We start from the raw sequence: 26,572 nt of genomic DNA, 5'->3' as shown, positions 1-26,572 counted from the left end.
TATGTGATAACTGCTGTCAACAAGATTCAAAACAATTCCTTGAACTCTCGCTTATTTGCTCAGTTGTGTGAGGAAAACGACTCTTTTACTTTTTCAAACGCTGACTCCCTCTTGAGAATTTTCATTAACTAAGGAACCTATTCCAGATAAAACTGGACTTAATTAACTGGTATTGATTTTAAGTAAAGGAGAAGTGAAATATCGCAAAAATGAAGATTTACTTGTAGTTTAATATTCAAATAGATGAAACTGTTATACATCTTCATTTAATATTACAATCCTTTTTTTGATTATAAATAACCTTAAATCTAAATAAATTGGATTTATTTAAAATCCATTTACTACAGAACCTCACAAACTAGATACTTTATTTTAAATTTAAATTTCCATCAAAATATCACTTTCAATGCACCTTACTGTACAAGTTCTGCTACAACACGCCTCATATCATCATCATATCTTGCCAATAAAGTAGCATTGAGATCCCTTTGCTCGAATCCCATATCTGCTAATATTTTCAAATTATTTTCCCGAATACTATTCTCTGCAGTGGGCTAAAAAAAATACAAAATTTCGATTATTCCTTACAAATATATGAATTTTTCAGTAGACAGTGGAAAGTACTTCGTTTCATTTTATCTATAATTTATTTCAGTGAATTAAGTCAGTCAAAACTGCAATTATGATTTTTTTGAAACAAATTTAAACAAATTGTTTTTTAAGCGCTATATCTCAAGACCTATTGAACCAACAAAGCTTGAGTATTACTCAAATACAAGCCAATTTTTAACTGCTTCAGAAGAGTAGAGAATGATTTTTCGTAGGATGCACCTCTCAGAATTCATGAACCAAAACTGAAAAGACGCGTACAGACTTAGAACAAAACACCGTATCGAAACGCCGTCACGTAATAGTATATTCTAAAACAAGTTGCAGAATGGGCTCCTATTCCAACACGAATGCGAAATTCGAAAACGAGCGACGAAGGAGCGAGTTTTGGAACGCATGAGTGTTGGAATTGCCTTCTGCAACGAGTATTAGACGATATTTTCTCTATTTCAGTCAAGTTTTGCGAAATATTGTCGAAATTCAATGAAAAATTCAGATTATATATCCTAGTGACTTTTGTATTGTATCTTGGCAGTTGGTGTGACTGTTACGAAAATTGACATATTACGGAATATGAATATGAATCGTATGTTTCGAATTTAGACATAATTTACAATTACACATTAAATTCGTGAATTATGTCTGCCGAAATCGATTGAACACTACCAGAATTATGAGAATTTACGAATATGTAGCAAATCATTTCTTTATATTCCCAAATTATATTATATTGACAATTATTGACGTTTGTTGAAATTTGATAGGATTGGAAGTCAGCATAGACAACCACAAAACGAAAAATATATCTGAAAACGATGCTGTAATGAGTTCATTACAGCACTGTTTTTTAGAACTGTAATGAACTCATTACGATACAGAAATAGAGAATAGTATATTCTAAAACAAGTTGCAGAATGGGCTCCTATTATAACACGAATGCGAAATTCGAAAACGAGCGACGAAGGAGCGAGTTTTCGAACGCATGAGTGTTGGAATGACCTTCTGCAACGAGTATTAGACGATATTTTCTCTATTTCAGTCAAGTTTTGTGAAATATTGTGGAAATTCGATGAAAAATTCAGATTAAACATCCTAGTGACATTTGTATTGTATCTTGGCAGTTGGTGTGACTGTTACGAAAATTGACAGATTACGGAGTATGAATTTGAATCGTATGTTTGGAATTTTGAAATAATTCACAATTACGCATTAAATTCGTTAATTATGTCTTACGAAATCGATTTATCACCACAGGAATTAAGAGAAATTGCGAATAACATTGCAAATCATTTCACTATATCCCAATTATATCATTTTGACAATTATTGACGTTTGTTGAAAATTGATAGGATTGGAAGTCAGTATAGACAACCACAAAACGAATAATATAACTGAAAACGATGCTGTAATAAGTTCATTACAGCACTGTTTTTAGAACTGTAATGAACTCATTACGATACTGAAATAGAGAAAAATTGTTTGTAACATCGTCGCGTAACTTATAAACGTAACAAGCTGCCGTTCCGTCTGCCGACCATGTACCGCACCCACCTATACATGGAAAAAAGTGGTGCAACGTCAGTGCGTATCATTTCTTTGATGCGGTGTTAAAAACCGATAACCTATGGGACGCCTCGATGTTACGCTGTTACGTAGTGTCATCGAGACTTGTTACGCGACGGAGTTACGATACGATGTTTTGTTCTGTCTGTACGGGCCTAAAGAAGTTCGAAAATTTCTATATTATTACTCATTAAATATCACAATGCTCTGCTACAGAAACAGCTTTTTTTAATCGTTGAATATTGGATTATATAATCCATTTATAATCCAAAAGTTAAAAATCATTAAATAATTCACTCACCTCTTGTTCGTTTTTGGAAGGAATAATCTTATCTACCACTGTTCTCAGAGCAGAGGATGCCATAGACATCACCACTGATGAAATTGGTACAGTTGGAACTTGAGGTACCAGGACTGCATGAGGAAAACTGCATGAAGGATCAATTTTTCCATCTCGAGATTCAGGAACAGCATCGTTTCTAAAAGCATTGATATTGATCACTTCAGGATTTGATGTATAAGTAATTCGGCTGTTTTCTGCTGGATATTCCTGTTCAATGGGCTTTGGTCTCAACTCAGGTGGTGTCTGCTGATAATTGGGAACACGGGGATGCGAATCATTTGAATAAATTATTGGATAGATATTAACGTTTCCTCTATATTCATTAGCAGTTGGATTTAATGCTTCCTTCTCTTCAAGGAAAGACCGATTCTGGTGGAATGGATTGATCGACACTGATGAATTTGAAGTTATCTGTTTCTGCTTTTCAACATTTTGAGTTGTCTGATATTCTTCATCTAAAACAGAAAAATAAAACATATACATTCCTTATTTCTAAACAATTCCTTTGTCTTAAAAAAATAGAGTATAGTAATATGAAGAATAAAGATGTATGGCAGAAACTGTTTGAAACTACTGTGCTATCCGAGGTGCTATCAAACTAGTGAAATCAATAGTAGATAGCAAATTAACAGCTTTTTTCATCTGATTTTCTTATTTCAAATTCAGAAATACTTTATTTTATTCTGATTGCCACTCTTCTTCTTGATGTTTTTTAGAAAAGTTTTAATATCACTTGATCTATATGGATGACTTCAAGAGGTGGCTTTGTGATTGTGTTCTTTGGAGCTTCTTCAACAATTGCATTCCCTGATATTCCAATATGTGCTGGTGTCCAAATGGCACTTTTTCCCTGTTTGTTATTGCAGTCATATGATTGTTGCCTGCCATTGATAAATCAGTCCTTGAGATTTAAGCGGATCTAGAATTTTCTCCAAAGAGCTCAAGAGTCCATGCAGATTACAACGGTAGAGTCTACCATCAAGTCACAACATTTCAATGCCTGCCAGATAGCTATATTTCAACAGTGAATATACAGCAGATCAAATTATTAGTCCATGGGTGAGTTTCATTATGCAGCTGTAGTGTATAATCTACTCTAGAGTCCGATTTTGAAGCATCAGTCCTATATATATATATATATATATATATATATATAATTCGTAAGAAAATTATTGATCGAAACATCCTAACATTCTTATCTATTATATATATATATATATATATATATATATAATTACAGGATTCCATCCCGTTCTGATCAATTGACGTAATATTGTATTGTTCATTTAGATTCACATATCAGTGTGCTGCATTTTGCTTACACCAGCATAATGCAGGTGGTTCGACGCGTGGCGTCAATTAAGATAAGAAAATATAATGTTATAAATAGGAGACAATATGTTATTGTCAGTCAGTCAGTCAGTCAGATAGATAATCAGCTTAAGAATCATCTTAGATTCATCCTATTGTTCATTTCCATATTTCCTTGTAAATAAATTCGTTTTTTAAAAACGTGGTTTTCTCAACGAAAAACATAATTGGCGACGAGGATGGGATCTCTTTAAATATTTCGGAAATAATAGCGCGACGAGAAAAACGCGACGTATTATCTGAAATATTGTGCCGGTCGTAGAAGTGAAAAATAAAAACTTTCTTTCGACTATCAGTTTCAACTGTTAAGGTGAGAAGCAACCCCTAAGAAGAAAACCAGAAGCTCGATCACTGGAGTAGCGCCCAGGACAGTTTCAACTTCAAACAAGGAATATCAACGAGGTGAGCAATCCTTTCTAACTGACTCCCAGTTTACCTATTCTGGCCCAAAAATAGTCAACCTTTTCCCAAGTTTTGAGCGTAAAACTTGTATAAAAGTTTTTTCTAGGTTTCTTATAAAAAACCGATTACAAAGTTTTTCCTAGGTTTCTTATCATAAAAAACCGATCACAAAGTTTTTCCTAGGTTTCTTATTATAAAAACCGATCATTAAAATTATCAATATTACTTCTTTTAAACAGTTCCACGGTAAGAAAGAAAAGAAAGTAGCTAGAGTTAAAATGGATTTATCAACTGCAGAAAAGTTTGGATCACTCCTTCCTAAATTTTCAGGAATGGAGAACGAACTCCATTCTTTTATTAAAAACGTAGAAAGTTATTTAACTATGTTCAGTAACGAAAATGAACTTATTAAAAAATACTGTTTAGCTTTAGTTAAATCAAAATTAGTCGGTAGAGCACTTGCTGAAGTTTCTACCTCAGATATACCCGATAATTGGGATCATCTGAAAAGATTTTTGAATAATAAATTTGGCGATCAAATCAATTTAGATGTGTTGATTCACCAATTACAATTCTTAGAAAAGAAATCAGATATGATTAGCTTTATAGATGAAATAATTTCGATGAAAATAAGAATTAACTACAGAATAGATGCTGACATGATGCCAGCTCAAGAAAAACAATTGTATAAGACTAATATATTGAAAATTTGTAAAACGGTGTTAATTTCGAATGCACCAACGGAACTTAGAACTTATTTAATCGCGAATAATGACTTAACGTTTGACCAAACCATAAATGCAATTAAAGATTATTTGTCAAACATGGAGCAATATGATTTATTAGATAAAAGTAGAAAACATAATTTTCAATCGCGAAGGACGAAAAATAATTTTCAAAATAATAATAATATTAAAAGAAACTATATTCCAAATAATTATACAAATTTTTATTCAAATAATAGTTACAGAAATAATTATAATTCTAACTCCGTTCCTAACTTTCCTTCACAACCTATTCAGTATACTCAGAGACCAGTAAATAATAATTATTATCCTACAAACAAACAAGTGTTCGGATATCCAAAGACGGAACGATATAATAATCAAAATGTTTTTAAACCAAATCCCAACCAACGAATTAATACACCACCGGAGAAAATGTCAGTCCAAACTAGGAACTTTGCACAGAAACGCCCGAGTTATTCTACTCAATTTCCCACGAATCCAAATAAGAAATTTTATTCCAATGAACAAACTCCCAATTATACATTTGAGGAATTAACCCAATTAGATTCAAGTCAGAATAAAAAGAATTATTATGAACAAAATGATAGAGGTCGTTGGAAAACCTCGAATTCAAATAAATCAAAACAATTTCCCACAAAATTCGTAATTGGCGACGCTTCGACTTCAAAAAATTTTGAGGAACGAAATTTTTGCGAACTAGCCTCGGGAAACGAATCGACTTAAATAATAGTATTGATCATTCAAATCAACTTCCCTATATCGAATTTAATTATCCTAAATGTAAACTTTTGATTGACAGTGGATGTTCAGTTTGTTTAATAGACCCCAAATTTGCGTATAATAATTGCCCAAATAACATTTATCAAGAAAAAACCACTTTAACCGCGTGTATGAGACAAAACACTTCAAATGAAAAAGTCTTATTGCCTTTATTTTCTGAATTTAACGTAGAAGATACTCATCCATTTGTACTTTATAAATTTCATAGAAATTATGATGGCTTAATAGGAGCAGATTTTTTGAACAAGTATGGAATCAATTTGAACTTTCAAGATCAAATTTTAGAAAATGAATTTTGCAACATTCCTTTTAAATACCAACAAGTATGTCAAAATCCAACGAAAATCCCAGTGGATCTTTCTCATTTAGAATCCAAAATAAGTAATCAACTTATGAAAATTTTACAAACAAACGAAAATGTATTACAATTACCCAATCAACCTTTATCTTTTTCTAGTAGAATCAAACATAAGATTCGAACAACCGATGATGTTCCGGTTCATTGCAAAATTTATAGATATCCCGAAGTACACAGGGAAGAAGTCAAAAAACAAATAAAAGATTTATTAGATAAAAATATTTTTCGACCAAGTATTTCCCCCTGGTCTTTCCCAGTAGTTATAGTCCCAAAGAAAGAGGACCTATCAGGAAAAGTAAAATGGCGAATGGCCATCGATTATAGAAAACTGAATGATAAAACAATTGATGATAAATATCCTTTACCCCAAATTGATAGTATCCTAGATAAATTAGGAAATAAAAAGTATTTTACGACACTTGACCTTGCCTCAGGCTTTCATCAAATCGAAATGGACGAAGAATCAATAGAAAAAACGGCTTTTACTGTAGATAATGGACATTACGAATTTTTAAGAATGCCATTTGGTTTGAAAAACGCGCCTGCTACATTTCAGCGATTGATGAATAATACTTTGAAAGATTATATAGGAAAAATTTGTCATATTTATATGGATGACATAATTATTTTTTCAGAAACAGTAGAACAGCATTTGGCTGATATTCATACTATATTGGAAACGCTTATGAAAGATGATATGAAAATTCAATTAGATAAATGTCATTTCTTCAAAACAGAAATCGAATTTTTAGGTCACATTATAACTCCAGAAGGAATAAAACCTAATCCAAAAAAATTAGAAGCAGTAACTAAATTTCCAATTCCTAAAACACCGAAAGAAATCAAATCTTTCCTTGGTTTAGTAGGATATTATAGAAAATTCATTCCAAATTTTGCAAAGATAGCAAAACCTTTAACTGCGTGTTTAAAAAAAGAAGCGAAAATTGATATTGATGATATAAAATATGTAGAAGCTTTTCAGGTTCTGATACGTAACCTTTTAAACCATCCAATCCTATGTTATCCTGATTTTAATAAACCTTTCGTGCTTACGACAGATGCATCCGGATATGCAATCGGTTCAGTTCTCTCTCAAGGTACTCCGCCAGGTGATTTACCTGTAGCGTATGCTAGTCGTACTCTCAGCCAATCGGAAATAAAATATAGCACCATAGAAAAGGAGCTTTTGGCTATTTTATTCAGTTGCAAATTTTTTAGACCCTATTTGTACGGAAGAAAATTTATAATTTATACGGATCATAAACCATTAACTTGGTTATTTTCATTAAAAGAACCAAATTCTCGCCTTATGCGATGGCGAATTAAATTAGAGGAATTTGACTATGAAATTAGATACAGAAAAGGTTCAATGAATAATGCAGATGCATTGAGCAGAATTGTTATAGAAAATGAAATTAATTTTGAAAATTTTATAAAGCTGAATGAAATAAATGAAATAACGGATTCTCCAAATGTAAAAGAGAAAGAAGGTAACTTATTTAAAGCCCCTAAAAATTATGCATTAGCGCATTGTGTTTCTAAAGACTTCCACATGAATCGAGGTATAGCCGTCTGTTTTAAAAATAAATACGGAAATATTGAAAAACTGAAATCGCAAAATAAAATGGTAGGTCAAGTTGCCAAGATTCGAAAGGATAATAGAAATATTTATTATTTAATAACGAAAGAAAATTATTATGATAAACCTACGTACGAAAACGTATTTAAATCTCTAATGGAACTCAGAGAAATTTGTGAAATAAATAATGAAAAATATTTAGCAATACCGCGTATAAGTAGCGGATTAGACCGATTGAAATGGTCTACAATTTTAAATATGATAAAATATATTTTTCTGAATTTGAATATAAAAATTACTATATTCTATTTACCAAATAAGAATGGTAATGAAATGAATCAAATCAAAGCATCAAATATGCAAATGAATGATTTGAACGAAATCGAAGAAATAAATAATGGTATTGAAGATGACTTAGTGTCAATAATTAATCAAGTTACTGACGAAGAACTTGATGAATGCTTGGAATTACTAAATGCAGGTGAATGCGAAAATGATGATTCCAATGAAAATGAAGATGAAAATATAATTGATTTCGAAACTTCAAACGTGATTATACACGATGATGTAACTATTCACAGTAGTATAGAAAACCCTATCTTCGAAATACCTTATACGGAGAGAAGTATAAACTCCGCGAATTTACAGGTCATATTTAAAAAAGCATCGAATTATGATGTTACGAAAATTAAATTGTTCGGAGAAAAATTAAGATTTCTTGTATCAGTAAATTCTGTCGAAACAGATTTATGTAGATTCATTCGAGAATATCTACGTCCAAAAAGTCCTTATACAATATACTTCAAATCTTTAGAATTAGAAAAACCTCTTATACAAATTTTGCAAGAGAAATTCGATTATAAGAGCCTTGATTTGAAAATATCGCGAACATTAGTAGAAGATGTCGAAGACAAGGAGGAACAACTCCTTAGAATGAAACAATTTCATGAAACCAAAACTTCACATCGTGGATTACGCGAAAATTTATTAAGTTTGAAAAGAAAGTATTATTGGCCGAATATGAATAAAGATATTCAGAATTATATAAATACATGTGAAATTTGTCAAAAATCTAAATATGAAAGAACTCCAGTTCAACTTCAATTTAAACCAAATCCCGTCGGTACAAAACCTTTTACTCATGTCTACTGTGACACGATTAAATTTAATCAAACAAATTGTTTAAGCGTGATAGATTCTTTTTCCAGATTTGGACAATGCTATCCTTTGTTACAGAAGACAGGATCAGAAATTATGGACAAATTATTAATTTATTTTAGTCATTATGGAATCCCTAACAAAATTACTTGTGATAATGGGATCGAATTTAAAAATAATGTAATACAAGATTTTTGCAAAGTCCATAAAATCGAAATACATTATATCACGAATTATAACCCAAATTCAAACGCATTAGTTGAAAGATTTCATTCTACTCTCATAGAACAATTGAGAACAATTGGAAATAAAAATTTGACTTTTCAAAATAAATTAGCTCAAGCCTTATTAAGTTATAATAATTCAAATCATTCGAGTCTAGAGATGACTCCAATGCAAATCATCAAAGCCGATTTAAATTATTCTTTACCCATTGAAAGAACTCATAATGAACAAATTCAAAATTATGTTGAAAATTACGTAGAAAATTTCAACGATATTTCAAAACATTTAGAAAAACGACAAGAGAAAAATTTGGCCCGTTTAGAAAAAACAAATAAGAAAAGATCTGCTGATCGTCCCTTAAATGAAAATCCAACGTATATTAAAAATCCGAAAACAAGAAAACTCGACCCAGCGTTCAAAAGAATCGATGCAAGTGAAATTGATTCACATCGTATAAAAGATAATAAGAATAAACATATTTATCATAAGAAAATTATGAAGCAACGAAAGAAGTAACTTTCAAATTTTATTTTCAGATTCAACATGGATCACCATTCATTTACATTGATAATTATAATTTTAATGATAAAAGTAACGAAGATAATTAATTCACTAGAAATTATTCCAATTGAAAATAATGTATTGCCGATTCAATTAGGAAAAGCTTACATAACAAAAAAGAATTTACAACTAATTTATCATATTGATTTAAATAAAATAGAAAATGTAATTTTGGCATACCAGAAAGAAATAGATAAATTTAAGAAGGAACCATTAGGTTTTTCGCAGACTGCAAACTACATATAGATATTTGCAAGAGTCTAATAAAATAAATATTGAATCGTTCGAAGAAATAGTTAATGACAAAATACGGACTAAGAGAGGATTGATTAATTTAGGAGGCAAAATTTCAAAAATACTCTTTGGAACCTTAGATTCTGACGATGAAGAATTATACAGAAATTATTTTAATAGTATAAAGAAAAATGAGGAAACCCTCATAAGGAATCAAAAGAAGATCGCTACTGTAGTTAATGACTTGAAAAACAAATATATTGATAAATTTCAGAAAATGCATGATAATCTTGAATTATTAAAAATTGTACCAGCACTCGAAGAAGTTCAGCAAATGCATCTTATGACTTTTGAACTCAAAGACATCAAAAATACTTTGGATGAAATTCAAACTGCAATTAGTTTTGCTAGGTTACATTTGTTGCATGAATCCATTTTACCCTATTCAAAGTTCTCAGAAGTAATCAAAAATTCAAGTATCATTCCCTTACATCATATAAAAGACTATTATCAATTATGCCATACTAAGGTAATTTTCAAAAATAAAATTTTACTATTTCTTATATCCATTCCAACCATTTATGAAAAGGGATACGAATTATACAAGTTTTACTTTCTTTCCCAAAATAATGAATCCCTTTCCTTAACCGACTCCTATATGCTCTCACAAGAAGAAGAATTACTATGGAGTACGAGTCAATGTCACCCAGTTGAAGAAGACTTCCTATGCGATCAAGATCTACTATCCAAGCCTCCAGAATGCATCAGAAATTTATTGAAAAATCACAAAGAAAATTGTTCAAGAATTGTATCAGTCCCACAAGCTAACTTGAAACTTCTAGAAGATGGAAATATCCTCTCAATCAAAAATGAAAAAGTCCAAGAGAAATGCCCACAGCAAACAAAACATTATTTCATACCCCCAATGGCAATCCTTCGTTCAAAATGTGTTGTAGGAAACACACAAAAAGAAATTTTTCCCATTTCTACGATTATGGAAGAAAAATACATTGTCCTGCCCAAGATGGCTCATCCAATGAAGAACCAGCCCAGTTCGAACTTCAAGAAAGAAGACATCCCTGACATCCAGTTGGAAGACCTAGAAGAATGGCACATCCAACCAGGATATTCATTAATTTTTATTCTTATGTTTATAATAATATTGATTTTGATATTTTCTCTTATTTTTAAATATTTGAAAAATAATAGACTTGCTAAAGTCACACCTATTAAAGGTGATAACTTTAACTTAGGTGGGGAGGAATTACAGGATTCCATCCCGTTCTGATCAATTGACGTAATATTGTATTGTTCATTTAGATTCACATATCAGTGTGCTGCATTTTGCTTACACCAGCATAATGCAGGTGGTTCGACGCGTGGCGTCAATTAAGATAAGAAAATATAATGTTATAAATAGGAGACAATATGTTATTGTCAGTCAGTCAGTCAGTCAGATAGATAATCAGCTTAAGAATCATCTTAGATTCATCCTATTGTTCATTTCCATATTTCCTTGTAAATAAATTCGTTTTTTAAAAACGTGGTTTTCTCAACGAAAAACATAATTATATATATATACAGGGTGTTCTGATTTGTTTCCGACAAACTGAAATGGGTGATAGATCACATCATTTTAAGCAAAAAAGTTCCTATGAACATGGGTCCGGAAATGCTTCGTTTCCGAGATACAGGGTGTTAAAGTTGAAAAAATAATTCGCGTTTTCTTTAATATGTTTTGACTGCTTCGAAATCCTTTCATGAAATTATTCCTATTCAAATATTAAATTTAAATTCATTTTGAAAATTTTTAAGGCGAAATGCATGCGGATTTTCTATTGCCCACTAATAAGTAGAAGTGGTATGCTATGTAATTGTTGTTTTTAAGTGTTCTGAATATTCTGTTTCCTGAAATATTGCGTTGTTGGGATGCTTTACGAATACTGAGTTTTTATTTTCTTCGAAGGTCTGTAAAATCCTATTTCTCTGTAGATGATTTCTTCTTTGTATGCTTCGTTCGGGCCTTTGGTAACCAATACCATTTTCCTGTATTTGTTGATAAGCTATTAACTTAGTTAACTATAATTATAATTAATGACATCTGAACCTAACACACTTTAAATCTGTCATTGTGTATAGCCATTTTAAATCTATTGCTGCAACAATTGTTGAATGTAAAACAATCAATCATTCGAAGATGTCATTTGTGCATTCAACAGAACGGTGGACATTTCGAACACCTTCTTTAAAAATTATTATGTTATTTTGTTTTGTTCTAAATTGTTACTTCTAAAAAATATTTAATTAAAAATTATTACAAATTTGTTTCTACATGTTTTAGAGATTACAAAAATATGGATTTGGCTTTAAATGCGTTTTTCTCTGAAACGGTTGCCCCTAGCAACTTAAACGAGTCATACCTTTTTAAACTAGAAAAGTCAGGGGAATTGATTTTTTGAGTCCAGAATGACGTACAGGGTAGCACAGAAAAGTTGCAACGGTTTAAAGGGGACGAAATGATTGCCAGTGGCGCCCTCTAGAAAATACAACCAAATCGACCACAAATTTGAATTTCTCACCTCAAAAAACCCTATGTACCAACTTTCATGCAATTATTTGGAATCAGTCGAAAGATATTTAGAAAACGCGAATTATTTTTTCAACTTTAACACCCTGTATCTCGTAAACGAAGCATTTCCGGACCCATGTTCATAGGAACTTTTTGGCTTAAAATGATGTGATCTATCACCCGTTTCAGTTTGTCGGAAACAAATCAGAACACCCTGTATATCTAGGGAGTTAGACATTATAATCATGAATTCAACTCTGAATATTTTATTCGTAACCTCTTTGACTTTATAGAGGGTGAGTCCCGCGATGGCCTATTAGACGTTTATGGGTATCATAATTTTGTGCTGAAAATTTGCTTGTTGATGTTTGAGACAATGATAGATAGCTAGATGATCTTTCTCCCTGAACTTCTCTACAACTTTTGGTTATACCAAAAACATACTACATACTTTGTTTATTTTAAATGGCACACCCAGTATATTATTGCATCATTAGATAGCTTTTTTGATGACAATTTCAACAATATGCCTTACTTAGGGTGAAAATTCGACGGTTCATAAGTTAAATGGTATTCTTAAGAAAAAAAATGGTGGCGACGGGGACTCACGTTTTTTCGAATATTTCTGCAGAAAAGTTTTTTCGAAAAAACCTTTTTAATATTCAATTCTGCAAATACGATAAATTTGAGTTGTCCAAGTTCATGATCTTCTGATAAGCACCTTGTACAACTGAAATATTCGAAAAAATGTGAGTGACCGACGGCAACCATTTTTTTTTTCCTGTATCTCAACTTTGCAGTGGAAATACATCTGGTGATTTTGAGTTGTCGATTATTCTTTCAAACTTGCTATTGTGATACCATTCTCCGTTTTAGGTTGTAGATTATTAGAAAGATTAGAAAGTCACATTCAAGTAACACTGACCATTGGGCTTGTCCTAAGAGCTCCAAATGCAACCTACTCCTAAAAAGCTAAAAAACCTAACAAGAATAAATTTCGGAAATTGGACGAAGTTTTAGTAAATTATCACACTATAAATAGATAATATTATATGCCATACTACACAAAACATAAAAATCATAAATATCGTTTAGTTCAAAAAAAAAATTCTTACCTAAGTCTGAATCTTCGAATACCTTCATTTCATTATTCATTACATCACTTTCTGAATAACTATGTAAAGGGTTAGAAAGTTGTTCAAAAGGCGAAGTTTTTTTCTCTGAAGAAATATTTGTTGAATTGTCAACATGATGTGAAGGTACTAAATCTGGTATGTCATCATAATTTTCGTTATCAGGAATACTTTTGTTGTGTTCACAATTATCTGTGGCATCATATTTCATTTCCAAGAACCTTTCCATAGTTGCTCTATAGCAATCATCATTTTTTTTTGGTTCTGGTGCTTCTTCAGCAGTTTCCAGAAAATCCTCTCTCAAAAATTTTTTTGGAACAGGCATTTTGATGCCGTCAATTACTACATAAGCATATCCTGAAATTCGAATCATTAATCTGTGATCTTTTCCAACATTTTTTTTTTGTTTTTTCATTATTTAATTAACTTTCAAAACTATACAGAACGGCAAAATGAGGGGAACAGTCAAAATCTCAACGAAGTTAGAAGTTTATTTTCTCTTAAACCCTTTGGTTGATATTAGAAATTATTTTTTTGAATTAGACCTTGATTCCAAATGCCGACCTCATTTACTTTGTTTTTTGTTATAATCAAAGACGAACAAAAAAAAATTAAAAGTAAGGTTATACTCAGAAAACCCTATGGAGTGAATTGTTGACAGACGAAAATGTTTACGAGCACTTAGACGTTGCCCGCTATAATAATAATACGAATAAAACCTTACTTTTCATTTTTTTGTTCAACAAAAAACAAAGTAGATGAGGAAGGCATTTGCCAGTTATGTTCCTGAGAAATCAAACTACAAATACAAAAGTTATGGCTAAAAGGGTTAAAAAAACATGACCTACAAACTTTGTTGAGATTTTGTTAGTTCTCCAAATTTTGTCAGTTCAAATTCAAAATTGCGAATACTGACTTCTAAACATAACTTAATAGGAGGATGCTACACGATTATCAAATAGGAATGTTAAATCATTAAAGACAAAATTATCAGTCACTTGATTTAAAATATTTACAGGGCATTATCAATAATATTTTAAATAAATTTCCATCACATGTAAAGATCCAAACAGAAAGATTCAATTCAATGGAGTCGGTCCTTACTTGGCGGAAATTCCTTATGAAAAAAATAAAAACAAAGTAATTGCTAAAAATTTCCAGACAATAAAATATTTGTGGAAATTACTTTGGTTTTATTTTATTCAGAAAAATATTATAAATCATGAAGGTCACTAAGGTCGTTGAGCAGTGTAAACTGATACAAGAATACAAGAAATAGATTGAAAAGGATTCATACATTCGATTAAAAAAAAAAATATGCGAAAATTCATTTAATTTACTCTGATTATACAAGAAAAATTCGCAATTGAAATTTATTACATCTATCTCCCAAAAGAAGAGCAGCTTAATAAAATTCAATTAATTTAGATATATATATATATATATATATATATATATATATATATATATATATATATATATATATATATATATATACGACAGATAATATTTCCCCATTGACAACAGAAATTATTCTTGGCCTTCCGGCCCGAATAATCACAATTGAACCACGCTAGTGTGAATTAAAAAAAAAAAAAAAAATATATATATATATATATATATATATTCTTTTGAGAAAGAGCAATACAAAATATTAATCAAGCATATGTGTCGATGAATCTCAGTATTAGCAGAGGAAATATAACGGGGCATCATACATTTCAACGTATTAATTTAAATGATTGTGAAGGACAAGGAAATTCTCTTGATAAATTTTCTTTTTAAATATTTATTTAATAACTAACCTAAAGTTTCCGGCTGTTCCAGTTCATCTGGTAAATCAACTATTACCAGATTATTTGAGCTCGAAATGGAGGTTGTATCTTCTTCAATTCTACTGATAGATTCACTGTGATAATCTCCACCTTCTTCTATATAACAAACATAAACATATAAATAACAACTTAGATAATGCAAAATAATAGTTTTCAATAAATGGAGAAGAAAATTCGAGAACTCAAGAATTCAAGAACTTTCAAATTAATCTATCTTCTCAAGAAATGAAAATGTCTATTTTATATTATATATTATATGAAAAAAAGTTTACCACACTATACACGATGATCCACGAAGACCATTGATTAAAGTATTCCAAAGAAAGACTCGAAATGAACACTAGAAATGTTTTAGTTAAACATTATTGGGAGGGATGAATTATTGAAAAAAAACTTCAGAATCGTTTGACATGCGGTTTCACTGGAAATTATACCAACTTCCTTTTTTCAAATGCAACACCCCGTTTTTTTATTCATAATCAGATTATCATAAGCATATTATTCCAAGAAATTTGAAAAAAAAATTTCAAATATATTCAAAAAGGTTTCATTCCAATGTTAATTAATTAATAATTTGAGATTTTCGCATGAAAATTTCTAATTTCTCCTCCTTTATTCAAAAATTCAATTGAATATACAGGTTGCTTCGATTTTTTTTTGATGTTCCGGTAGAATCTACGTTAAAAAATAGTGTGTAAGTGTAAAACATACTACTGATCTAAATTGTTTATTTCCCGAGATATAGAACAAAATCTCATTTTATTCTGGAGAATGGTTTTATTCTTGTTTACATTTTTGAAGGTCATGGTAAAAAACAAGAACTCAAATGAATCTGGAGTTTTTTCCAAGTATTTATCTCTCCCAACAAAGCTCAACTATAAAATTTCAAGTGTTTATCTTGAATCTTTCCAACCAACAGTCTTCGTGAATCAACCTGTATATTCCAGCACTACCAATTCTTGGAGAGGTCAGTGTATTTTGAATTCACATTTCAAGTTTCATGACCCTTAGTCACATTTTATTCAGTTCAATCTTTTAATTATAAACCTTTAATATTCATGGATAATGAAATCAGTTCTTATAGTTTATAAGATTTTTACTCTTTTATTCTGATTTTCAGGTATTTTTTGCCCAAACCATCAATAAGATTAACCAAGGGAAATAATTAAAAAAATTCTCAAAAAAAAACAGCTTAACTCTTAGAACTCACCTAAAACTTCCTGCTCTTCTACTTCTTCTGGAAAGTTAAGCAAAACCATATCATTCAAAGTCGAATTGGAACTTGTGTCTTCATCTATTTTACTGATGGATTCACTATGAGAATCTCTATCCTCTTCTGCATCAATTTTAGTAGTACTGGAATTGTTATTTGCGACAAATTCTGCAGAATTGACGACCTTATTCGATTTCACTGAAGAATTGTTCTCGTTGAAATAATTCTCTATAATTTGGATTTTAGAAGGACTTTTATTGATTATCAGTTCTTCTATCTCAGGCTTTAATTTGTCCTTACTAAATGCCGTAAGAGGAACTGTAAGAGGAACTGTATATTTTTTTGATATCTGCCATTCTTTCATTTTTTCGGTAAGAATATCATCTATGTTTGGGATTCCTTTATTATTTACCATTTGATCTATTACTGTACAATTACACCTGTTTTCTAAAGAACCAGAAGTTTTGAAATCTGATTGGCCGTTTGATGTTGAAGAAGATGGTATATCGTATTTTGAACCAGAAGTTTTGATCTCTGATTGGCTTGATTGGCCTTTTGGTCTCTCATAATATCCGTCGATAATCTTATTGAGTATTTGGCTTGATTCATTTAATTCCTCTTTTACTGTCAAAATATGTCTGTTTTCTAAAGAACCAGAAGTTTTGAAATCTGATTGGCCTTTTGATGTTGAAGAAGATGGTATATCGTATTTTGAAGCAGAAGTTTTGGCATCTGAATGGCCTTTTGATGACATACTTGGATCATTAATATTATCAAGTATTGTGCTTGTTTCACAATGTTGATCTTTTAGTGTCGAATCACTTCTGTTTTCTAAAGAACCAGAAGTTTTTGAATCTGAACTTGATATCGAAGAAGATGTTATCTCGAATTTGGGACCAGGGACTTTTGATTGGCGTGCCCTAGTATTAGCAAAAATCTCATCTAGTAACTGGATTGTTGACAAATCAATATTTTGGGAAGAACCAGAAGTTTTTAAATCTGTTTGGCCCTTTGATGTCGAAGAAGGTGTTGTAATGTGTCTTGATGAGAGACTATTAAAAAATGAGGATGAATTTATTTTGTCAACAATAATTTGACAGCCCAGCCAATGACCAAATTTGCGCCCTTTGTGATGGAAGTGCCAATACATTTCGTACTTTCCACAAATTTCTGTAATAGAAAACTTATGTTACCTCTATGATATGCAGAAAAATTTAAGCCTCAATATATTGGTACCACCAGATATATCAATGCTAGAAATGACGTTAATATATATTATGCAACAATTCACATCTCAAAAAAAAAAAACTAAAACCGTGCAAATTTTTTCTATTTCGTAACTCCAAACTTATCAAGAATAATATTGTTAGATAGTTATTTGGGCTGTTTCTAATTGTTGTCTTGATATTGATGATGGACTATATGTTAGATAGTTATTTGTGCTGTTTCCATCATTAGATGATGGAACAGTCTATAATTTTGTGAGCTAAATTGAGAAATATAAATCAGAATAGGATGACATTAAAAATAATGTTTTCCTACTAGCGTTTCGAAACTATTACTTTCCACACGCATTGACGTTTGGAAAGTAGAAGTTTTCCAAATTCGTGCGGAAAAAACCCCTGCTATTCACTTTCCGCACACATATGCATGCGGAAAGTGAATAGTTAGGATTTTTCCGCACGCAAATATTAAAAAGTCGCATCAATCATAAAATTTTGGCATGTTTTTATGCGCCAATCATAAAACTCAAACGTTTCTCAATGCGGCTGAGCGCACAAAAATATAATTTCTTATAACGTCAGTCGGTGTCAAGACGAAAACTCTCCCTGAAAGTGTTTAATTTAAGAGAGTAGGAAAAATATTGTTCCTAACTCATGTGGAAAGTGCCTTTTCCGCACTCGACAGCTTGCAGTCTCTTGCGGAAAAGTATCACTTTCGACACTTGTTAGGAAAATAACTTCACTAAAGAACCAATCCTTCACGAATTTAATGTGTAATTATAAATTATTCCAAAATTCGAAATGTACGATTAAAATCAAAATTCCATTATCTGTCAATTTTCGTAAAGGTCACACCAACCGCCAAAATAAAATACAAAAGTCACTAGGATGTATAATTCTGAATTTTCCATTGAATTTCAACAATATTTCACAAAACTTGACTGAAATAGAGAAAATACCTTCTAATACTCGTTGTAGAAGGCAATTCCAACACTCATGCGTTTCAAAAACTAGCTCCTTTGTCGCTTGTTTTCGAACTTTGCATTTGTGTTGGAATAGGAGCTCATTCTGCAAATTGATCAAGAATATGTATACTATTTTCAGTCAATTCATTATGTGCACAAAACCTAGACTGGCCTTTAATTAAATAAAATCTCTTGTCTACTTACTTGGGACACGTATCAATGCTTCAATAATACCAACATCCCCGGGTTTGAGATGAGGACAGGGTAAAACTCTCTGAATAGGTTCCAACAACGACGAACCCCATGAAAAATGTAGTTCAGTCTGATGGATTCAATAAATTAAATCATGAATGAATATATTTACATAATGAACAAAGTTAGCACAATACTATATAACTATTTATGATCCTCTTGTTCTTCAACCTTTCCCTCTATCATTTCCTCACAATTTTCGAATATAAAGCTAGTTATGGTCTCCAAAAATAAGGTTCGAATCGCTAATGACTAATCCTCAAATTCTATTCTGTCCGTCCGTACGTAAACACGATAACTTAGGAAGGAACTAGAAACTCGAATTTGAGGTAGATTCAAATCGTTCGTTAATGGCCAAATTGGACTAGAGCAGTGGTTCCCAAACTTTTTTTGTGGATCAATTATTTACCCTGTTCACTTTTTATTGTAAGGTGATATTTGATTTCAGGGTTGTTACTGAATATATTTATTGCTTACAATAGAACTGTCATTTGATAGGCAACGTTTCGGGCAGTGCCCTTTTTTAAGCCTTCCTATTTAGATATTCATATACACATTCTATTTTTGTTTCACCAACTCATTTCGTCGGACGTTATTGTGTTAATGAAGTCACTTCATTAACTTTATGAAATTAAAAGGAGAACAAAATTATGAACGCCAATAATTACAGGCCCCAAACCTAACCTGTTAATTTCTAGTTTCTGAGTTTTTCTGTTCAACTCGACCACGAATTTGTCATCAGTGAGTCAAACATCATTTAAAACCATTCCCGACTCAAAATGAAAAAATTGCAAAGAACGTGACAAACACATAATAATAATAACCAACATAAAAAACACTAGAAGACCTTCCGTAAATGCATTTGTGTTCAATTCTAAAGTCCACATAGTTTGGTCCTCTTCTTTTTGTGGTACAGTATAGATAGGTTGTTTCTAGTATCAAAATCGGAATGTGTTTTTCAGTGGAAATAAAAATAAATGTTTGTGGATATAATACAAATATTATGGAATCAATACTGAAGGAAGAGTAAATATTCTTAGTAAAAATGAACAAACGGATTTAGTTTGGAAAATTGTTATAAATAAAGTAACTAATTTGGAACGCTAGATGAATCGATTTTTATTAGTCTAATCATTAGAGGAGAGTCAATGGGGTCAATCTCAAAGGATATTTTATGTCGCAAATATTTCAAAAATAACTTTGAAGTAAATTCTGGTATAAAACAAAATGTGAAAACAAATGTATGTTGAAAACTGTTAACTGGCAAATACAGACTAGTAAAGAAATAAATAATCTTGCTATTATAAAATTCAGGATCGCCCAATCCATAAAAGGAATTTATTAAGTAAATCGCTCATAATTCACTGTTATGTGGGTTTCTTTTCTCTATCTCTCTGTGTATTACAGTGGACCACTATGTATAACGAAAAACTTACTTCTTCAGTCCATGCATCTGCACCATTGTTGATTACTTTCCAACAATGAGGATACTCTTCACCACCCATCAAATGGGGTATGATGGCTTCAGAACGCATTGGTGTAGCATTCATCTTGCTGACATCAACTGTAGACATTGTCTCAGAATTACTCTTGCTACTACTATGACCAGCATCACTATCACTTGATTTGGTTATCAGTGAAATTTTTTTTTTCTCTAATTTCTTAGATTTGTTAACTAATTTTTCCATTTTGGATTGCAATTTATTTTCCATCTTTATTGTTTTCAAGACCTCTTTTCTGAAAATTTATGGAAAGAAATGGGTCATATAGAATTCTAACAAGTTTTTTTTAAATCATTTCTTTCAGACCTCGAATCAGTTGTACAAAACTGGCACTGAGGCCTTTAGCTAAAAAATTATAACATGCATAAAGATATCAAAAATAAACAAATCAATGAATTATCCTTAAGACTTTCTCATGATCTGCCAAAGTTCAACTGCTCTTGTCTTCTCGGCGTTTTTGAGATCTCAACACTTTTCAGGTTGAGTGAAGCAATATCAAACGTTTATCTGATTTACCGGTTTTTTTTCAACATGCAAGAATTCAAAATACGTTTTTACGTCTTTGTTTAATCTTAGAAAAAACAGATTTTCAACTTTTCGACAAGACTTTTTGTATAATATTGTTATGTGAAAATTCATTAGTTCATTCATTAATAAATGTGTGTTGGGAAAGTTATTTCATGCATATATTGATTTTTCAAAAAAAAAATCATCTAATTCTTTTTGTTTTTCATTAAAAAAAAATTCATAAGGAAGAACTTTTCACAATGACGAACCTTTTGAAATGAATAATAGTGAAAACCTCATATAAATGGATGGTCTTTAGCATAAAATGAAGCGTACTAATTTTTGAATGGATCGCTGAAATGTTATAGACCCCTCTTAGAATTAATTCAACTTAGTTTTTGTTCTTAAAATATATTTTTAAATTGCAACACAGCCCTTTCATTTCCACTAAACAATATCGTTGGTACATTGTTATACTTTGTCACAATACTACATATTGGCGAGTTCAGTGTTCTGGAATGGTAATTTCTTATTTTATCTCTTCTTCTCAGGTTAAAATCATGATAATCCATATTGTGCTTCAATTTTGTGTAGCCTTCAATCGAATTATTTTGCATCTTATAGATAAGCTTGGACAAGCAATTTTAGGCTATTGATCTCCAACATTGGATACTCTCTAATCGTCTAACACTCGTTGCAGAAGGCAATTTCAACATGAAATTCTAAAACAAGCTACAAAGGAGCGAGTTTTAGAATTTCGCATTAGTGTTGGAATAGGAGCCCATTCTGCAACGTTTTTTTGGAATATACTATTATTGCCCTGTTCTGTAATCTTTGTAATTCAATTTGTTATCACATTTGTCGGAGCATTTTCAAAACGGTATCAGGTACCTTAAGTGCGGCTCAATGAAACAGTTAATATGAACAGTGAAATGTATGTACCAAGAAACAACGTAAAACAATTTTTCTGATTTTATTGTCAATAAAATGGAGAGTGCTAGTCAGCTTATGTAATGAATATGTGTCGCTTTGGAAGCGATTCTTTGTTATTAATCTAGGGATTGAGAAAAGTGTACCGTACAATACCTTTAAAATCCATACATCAATGTAAAACAGTTTAGAGAATTCTGCAAGGCAAAGAAATTGAAGCCATTGAAAACTACTAATTTAGAACAACTAAAGCTGATCCTGAAAGATTGGGCATGGAACATGAAGAAAGAAAATGGTGAAAATTACAAATAACTAGTTGTGGAGACAATATGGAACACCATTGCAAAAATGCAAGAGATGTATTTTATCAAGTGGAAAATAATATTTGATCCATTTGAACATATTATCTTTAAGTAAGTTTAAGATAATCAGCGGCAAAATAGAAAGAAAAGGGGTGTAGGAAGAAGGCAAGCCTCCTGGCTCGGAAATATTCAAGAATGGACCGAAATAAGAAATGCAGGTCAACTTTTGCCTATGGCACAGGATCGAGAAGCATTCTCAATGGTGATCGCCAACGTCGGAAAAAACTGACAGGGCACATGAAGAAGAAGAAGAAGAATCTATAAGTCTAGTAGGGAAGCTTAAAATTTGAAATTAAGGAAATTGCAGATATGCTCTAATAAAGGGAAATCAAGCTTTACTTCATTAAAATTGGAAGAATATTATGCAATGGTTTTATTATTGGAAGTATATACTCCGGCGGAACTCCAGCGAAAATTTTACCATATCGCTAATGAGATGGAGAAGCAGTCAATTGAGTTCATTACTATAAGGAGGAAATGGATGATTCTGGGATTAAAACAGGTAGATAACTTAGTTACATATTCTTTAAAATAACTGATTTTCAAAAATTCTACCTTTTAGGAAGAGTAGAATATAAACCTCCTTTAAATAAAAAAAAAAGAGAAAGAAAAAAGGAGAAAGAAGAATGGCCAATAGTAAATGGCTGGTCCCCAATACAAAGAGCCCTGCCTTATGTCCAGTCCGTCTTTTAAAAATTCTAATGGTTAAATATTCATCTAAAATAACAACTGGAACATCATGGAACAAAATACAATCAAGTGAATGGTACAAAAAAAATTCCAGTGGGAAAAAAACAACTTTCGAAATGAACTAAAGAAGCAGCAAAGGCAGGATTAAATACAAAAGAAATAAAAATAAGAAACCAATCTATGTGGTCAACAACAGATAATAACCTAGCTGAAGCAGGAGTGGGTGAACAACAAATAAAATTTCTGGCCAACGCTCAACCAACTAACTCAATTAAGCCTTATCTGCAAATGGATGAGCTTTATTCTAACATCAACACCCTTAGAAGTGACGCCTCAGAGCCTCAGCTAAAAAACAGAAGATCCTGCAGCCATTCCTCGAGCTTCTCAGTCTACAGTTGAACCCATCAACAACAATAATTATTTACCTACACCCAACGTTAGCAATGATTTAACAAAGATTTCAAACAATACTCCTACTTTGTACCAAAATTTCAATTTATATTTTAATTGTACCATGAACAATTAAGTTTGTAGTATGTATTTTATGATTAAATAAATTACCCGTTTTTTAGTTTTCAAACTAATACCTATATATTCATTAAACATGTATAATAGGTAGTATGTTTTGTAAGCTATGTGTATGCAGAATAATCTGTTACTCATGAAATATTCTTGTCGAATACCATTTGGGCATATAATTTTTCTTGTGGAAAAAATTGAAAAAACAATGCAAAGTAATATTTTTTGAACAAAAAGCATTCATGCAGGTGCAAAAATCCTCGTCTTCGACTGGGGTTTTTGTTGTTTCTTGTTAAAATATTACTTAGCAACATGTTTTTTCGATTTTTGTTGGAAAAATTATTCAGAGAACTATAATTTACTACTAATGATAAACCATCAAAAAGGAGTTTTCAAATTCAATTTATTTTTCAATCTCTTCAAAAAAAAAAATGGCGAATTTCTTCATTGTAAAGGAATATGCTTTTTTTATAAAGATGAGCCCAAAGATTGATAGAAACAATAAATCTTAAATACTTACTCATTTCCATCATGATGATGATTCTTCCTAGATCTCTTAGCACATTCGGTTTTAGATTTTCTTGGATAATGAGAATGAGAAAAGCTTGTTCTTAACACCGCAGCATGCGTGGTAATTGCTGAGGCTACCTCATTTAGTATTTCTTTTTTAAACTGAAGCAAAAATATCATAAAAGTATTGGAAAAGTTATATGATTCTCTCATTTCTTAAACAATTATACTACCATCTCCCTAACAGTAATTTTTTCTTTGTTCTCCTTATTGTGTTTATCTCATACAAGTAAAATAAAAATTTATATTTCGTGTGAAAAACCCCGGTGTAGAATAAAATTTCTAGCTGAATATATCATCAGAAATGCACCTTACTTAAAAAAAATTGAAATAATAATAACATAACTTGAAAGTCAAATTGTCCAATACTAAAAAAATATTAAAATATGGATGTAAAGGAGTCTCAATAGAATGAATCTAATTTTTTCTGTTAAAGAGGCTACTTTAAATTATTTTTGGCAAGAATAAGATCAAATCAAATTTCAAAGTAAATTTCATATAAGATCTGGTGATTTCTTAATTACAGTAGAACCTCGATTATCTGTTCTCCTATTATCCGTTTTACTCTGTAATCCGTGCTCGTGGACATTTTCACTCATCCGTTCCCACGAGCAGACATCCTCTCGATTATTCGGGATTCACTTCATTACGCATCCGCCATAGTAATAATTTGGTAGAATTCGAAAATGTTTCAGTCCATGATGTTGAAGAATGGCTAAATTCGGATTTAAATGAACCCGGTTATCAGATACTGAACGATTCAGAAACCGTATCAAATTTCTCCCAACCTAACCATTGTATGGATACAGACGAGAAAGTGTTGAAGAATTTTCACTGTTTCTGCCGAAGACGCGTTGAGATTTGCAAATGGTCTGATGCAGAGGAGGAAAATGATACGGATTATATTGATGTCCTCCACTTGAGGAAAATTTGGGCTCACATTTGTCTCAAAATGAATAATAAAAAAAAAATAAAAATAAACAGACTTTTTCAACTAATATATATACATTGTAATATAGGTACCAAAGCAATGATTTGTTTTTCATTTATATATTTTTATATGATATTATTCTATTGATTTTGTTGCTCAATAAATAATTATACTGTATGGGGTATAATTATTTATAATTCATAAATAATTATACGTATGGGGTATAATTATTTATAATTCATAAATAATTATACCCCATACATTTTTCTAATTTTCATAGTTATTGTGCGTATTTTGAGAAATTTTGATTGTCCGTGTTTTTCGATTATCCGGGAACCGTTTCACCTCCATTAGGCCGGATGATCGAGATTCTACTGTAATACAATTTTTCACTTACTAATCTACATTCCAAATTCCCTGAATTCCCTTATATTGAGAATGGTATCAATTGTTTTTTTTTCCAGATTCAAATTTAAGATAGAAAATCAACAATAAAAGTTGAGAGTGAAAATAAATCTAACTGAATAAGTTTCAAAACAAAGATGCCTAAGAAATATATATCAAGAACAAATATATTCCATAAAAATAAATCATTGATTTTGAATCATCTGGATATAAGTTTCCATAATATAAAATGAAGACAAGTAAAATATTCAAAAATCAACAAACCTCCGTCATATAGTCAACAAACCATCCAGGAGCTCTCTCCATCTCATAGCTAGAGCTACATTCAGTTTGTGCATCACATGTAGGTGAATATTTGTTAGATTTATAGCAATTAGATAGACTCTCCAACCTGAGATTAATTATTTCACCATTCATAGCTTTCTTACGGAAGGAATACAAAGCTGTATGAAAATCTAAAGTCGATTCTATTGGAAATTCTTTGCCATGTTCCAAGTAGGATACTTCTACGTCATCGCCAGGAGTACCAGAATTTTTCAACTATAAATTCATATTTTCAACATTTTCGTTATTACATACTGAATAAAACTTACTATATAAGACTTAAATAGTTCCCAGTTCAAAGTCGTAGAGGGTATATCATAAACTCCGACCATGTTGGACCTTTCAGCTACTTTAGGTCCATTTTTCCATTGTAAATTGAAAATAATTTCAAGGTCCTTCTTTTTAGAAGACATTTTTGAATATTCGATCAATATCAAGAGAAGAAATACTTTAGTTTGCGTCAAAGTTAAATAATAGAAATTTCCTATCACCTTCAACAACAAAGAAACTATTCTTCCATGTTTACAAAATACAACAGAAATAACAGAATGCGTACACCCCACTTGGCTTGGATCTTGGAACTTTGATCATGCGTTGAAAGTAAAAACACTACGACGCAATAACCTGAAAGCTGAAGCCTTCTTTACGGATTTATTTCTAAAAATCTTCAATGGAAACTTTCTACAAAAATTAATTTTGACTTTGATGAA

The 26,572-nt window shown here is 31.1% G+C and overlaps 1 protein-coding gene across 2 annotated transcripts; it reads right to left on the bottom strand.

Moving 5' to 3' along the window:
• Positions 1 to 210: 210 nt before the first annotated feature.
• Positions 211 to 26,572, bottom strand: LOC123674012. Of its 2 annotated transcripts, none has more exons than XM_045608813.1 (10): positions 26,132 to 26,572; positions 25,803 to 26,078; positions 24,153 to 24,304; positions 20,559 to 20,859; positions 19,075 to 19,192; positions 16,680 to 17,852; positions 15,440 to 15,562; positions 13,617 to 13,991; positions 2,474 to 2,970; positions 211 to 554 (listed from the first exon to the last, which is right to left on the bottom strand). In XM_045608813.1, the coding sequence occupies exons 1-10, from the start codon at positions 26,273 to 26,275 to the stop codon at positions 414 to 416; spliced, it is 3,300 nt and encodes a 1,099-aa protein (XP_045464769.1). In that variant the 5' UTR covers positions 26,276 to 26,572; the 3' UTR covers positions 211 to 413. The 2 variants fall into 2 exon arrangements, with proteins under 2 accessions (XP_045464769.1, XP_045464768.1); XM_045608812.1 differs by having other exon boundaries at positions 15,440 to 15,565; positions 26,132 to 26,571.

This window comes from Harmonia axyridis, chromosome 2 (assembly GCF_914767665.1).
Source record: "Harmonia axyridis chromosome 2, icHarAxyr1.1, whole genome shotgun sequence".
Lineage (NCBI taxonomy): Eukaryota > Metazoa > Arthropoda > Insecta > Coleoptera > Coccinellidae > Harmonia > Harmonia axyridis.
The sequence above is the reverse complement of the archived record's forward strand: the minus strand, read 5'-3'. Positions and strand labels throughout refer to the sequence as shown.

Excerpts from the sequence above, each read along its gene's own strand:
- LOC123674012 (XM_045608812.1), bottom strand. The coding sequence starts at position 26,275 with ATGTCTTCTAAAAAGAAGGACCTTGAAATTATTTTCAATTTACAATGG. Across the intron at positions 20,860-24,152 it reads CATCATCATGATGGAAATGA|AAAAGAGGTCTTGAAAACAA; the intron begins GTAAGTATTTAA and ends ATAAATTTTCAG. Across the intron at positions 17,853-19,074 it reads AGCATTGATACGTGTCCCAA|AAATTTGTGGAAAGTACGAA; the intron begins GTAAGTAGACAA and ends TTTCTATTACAG.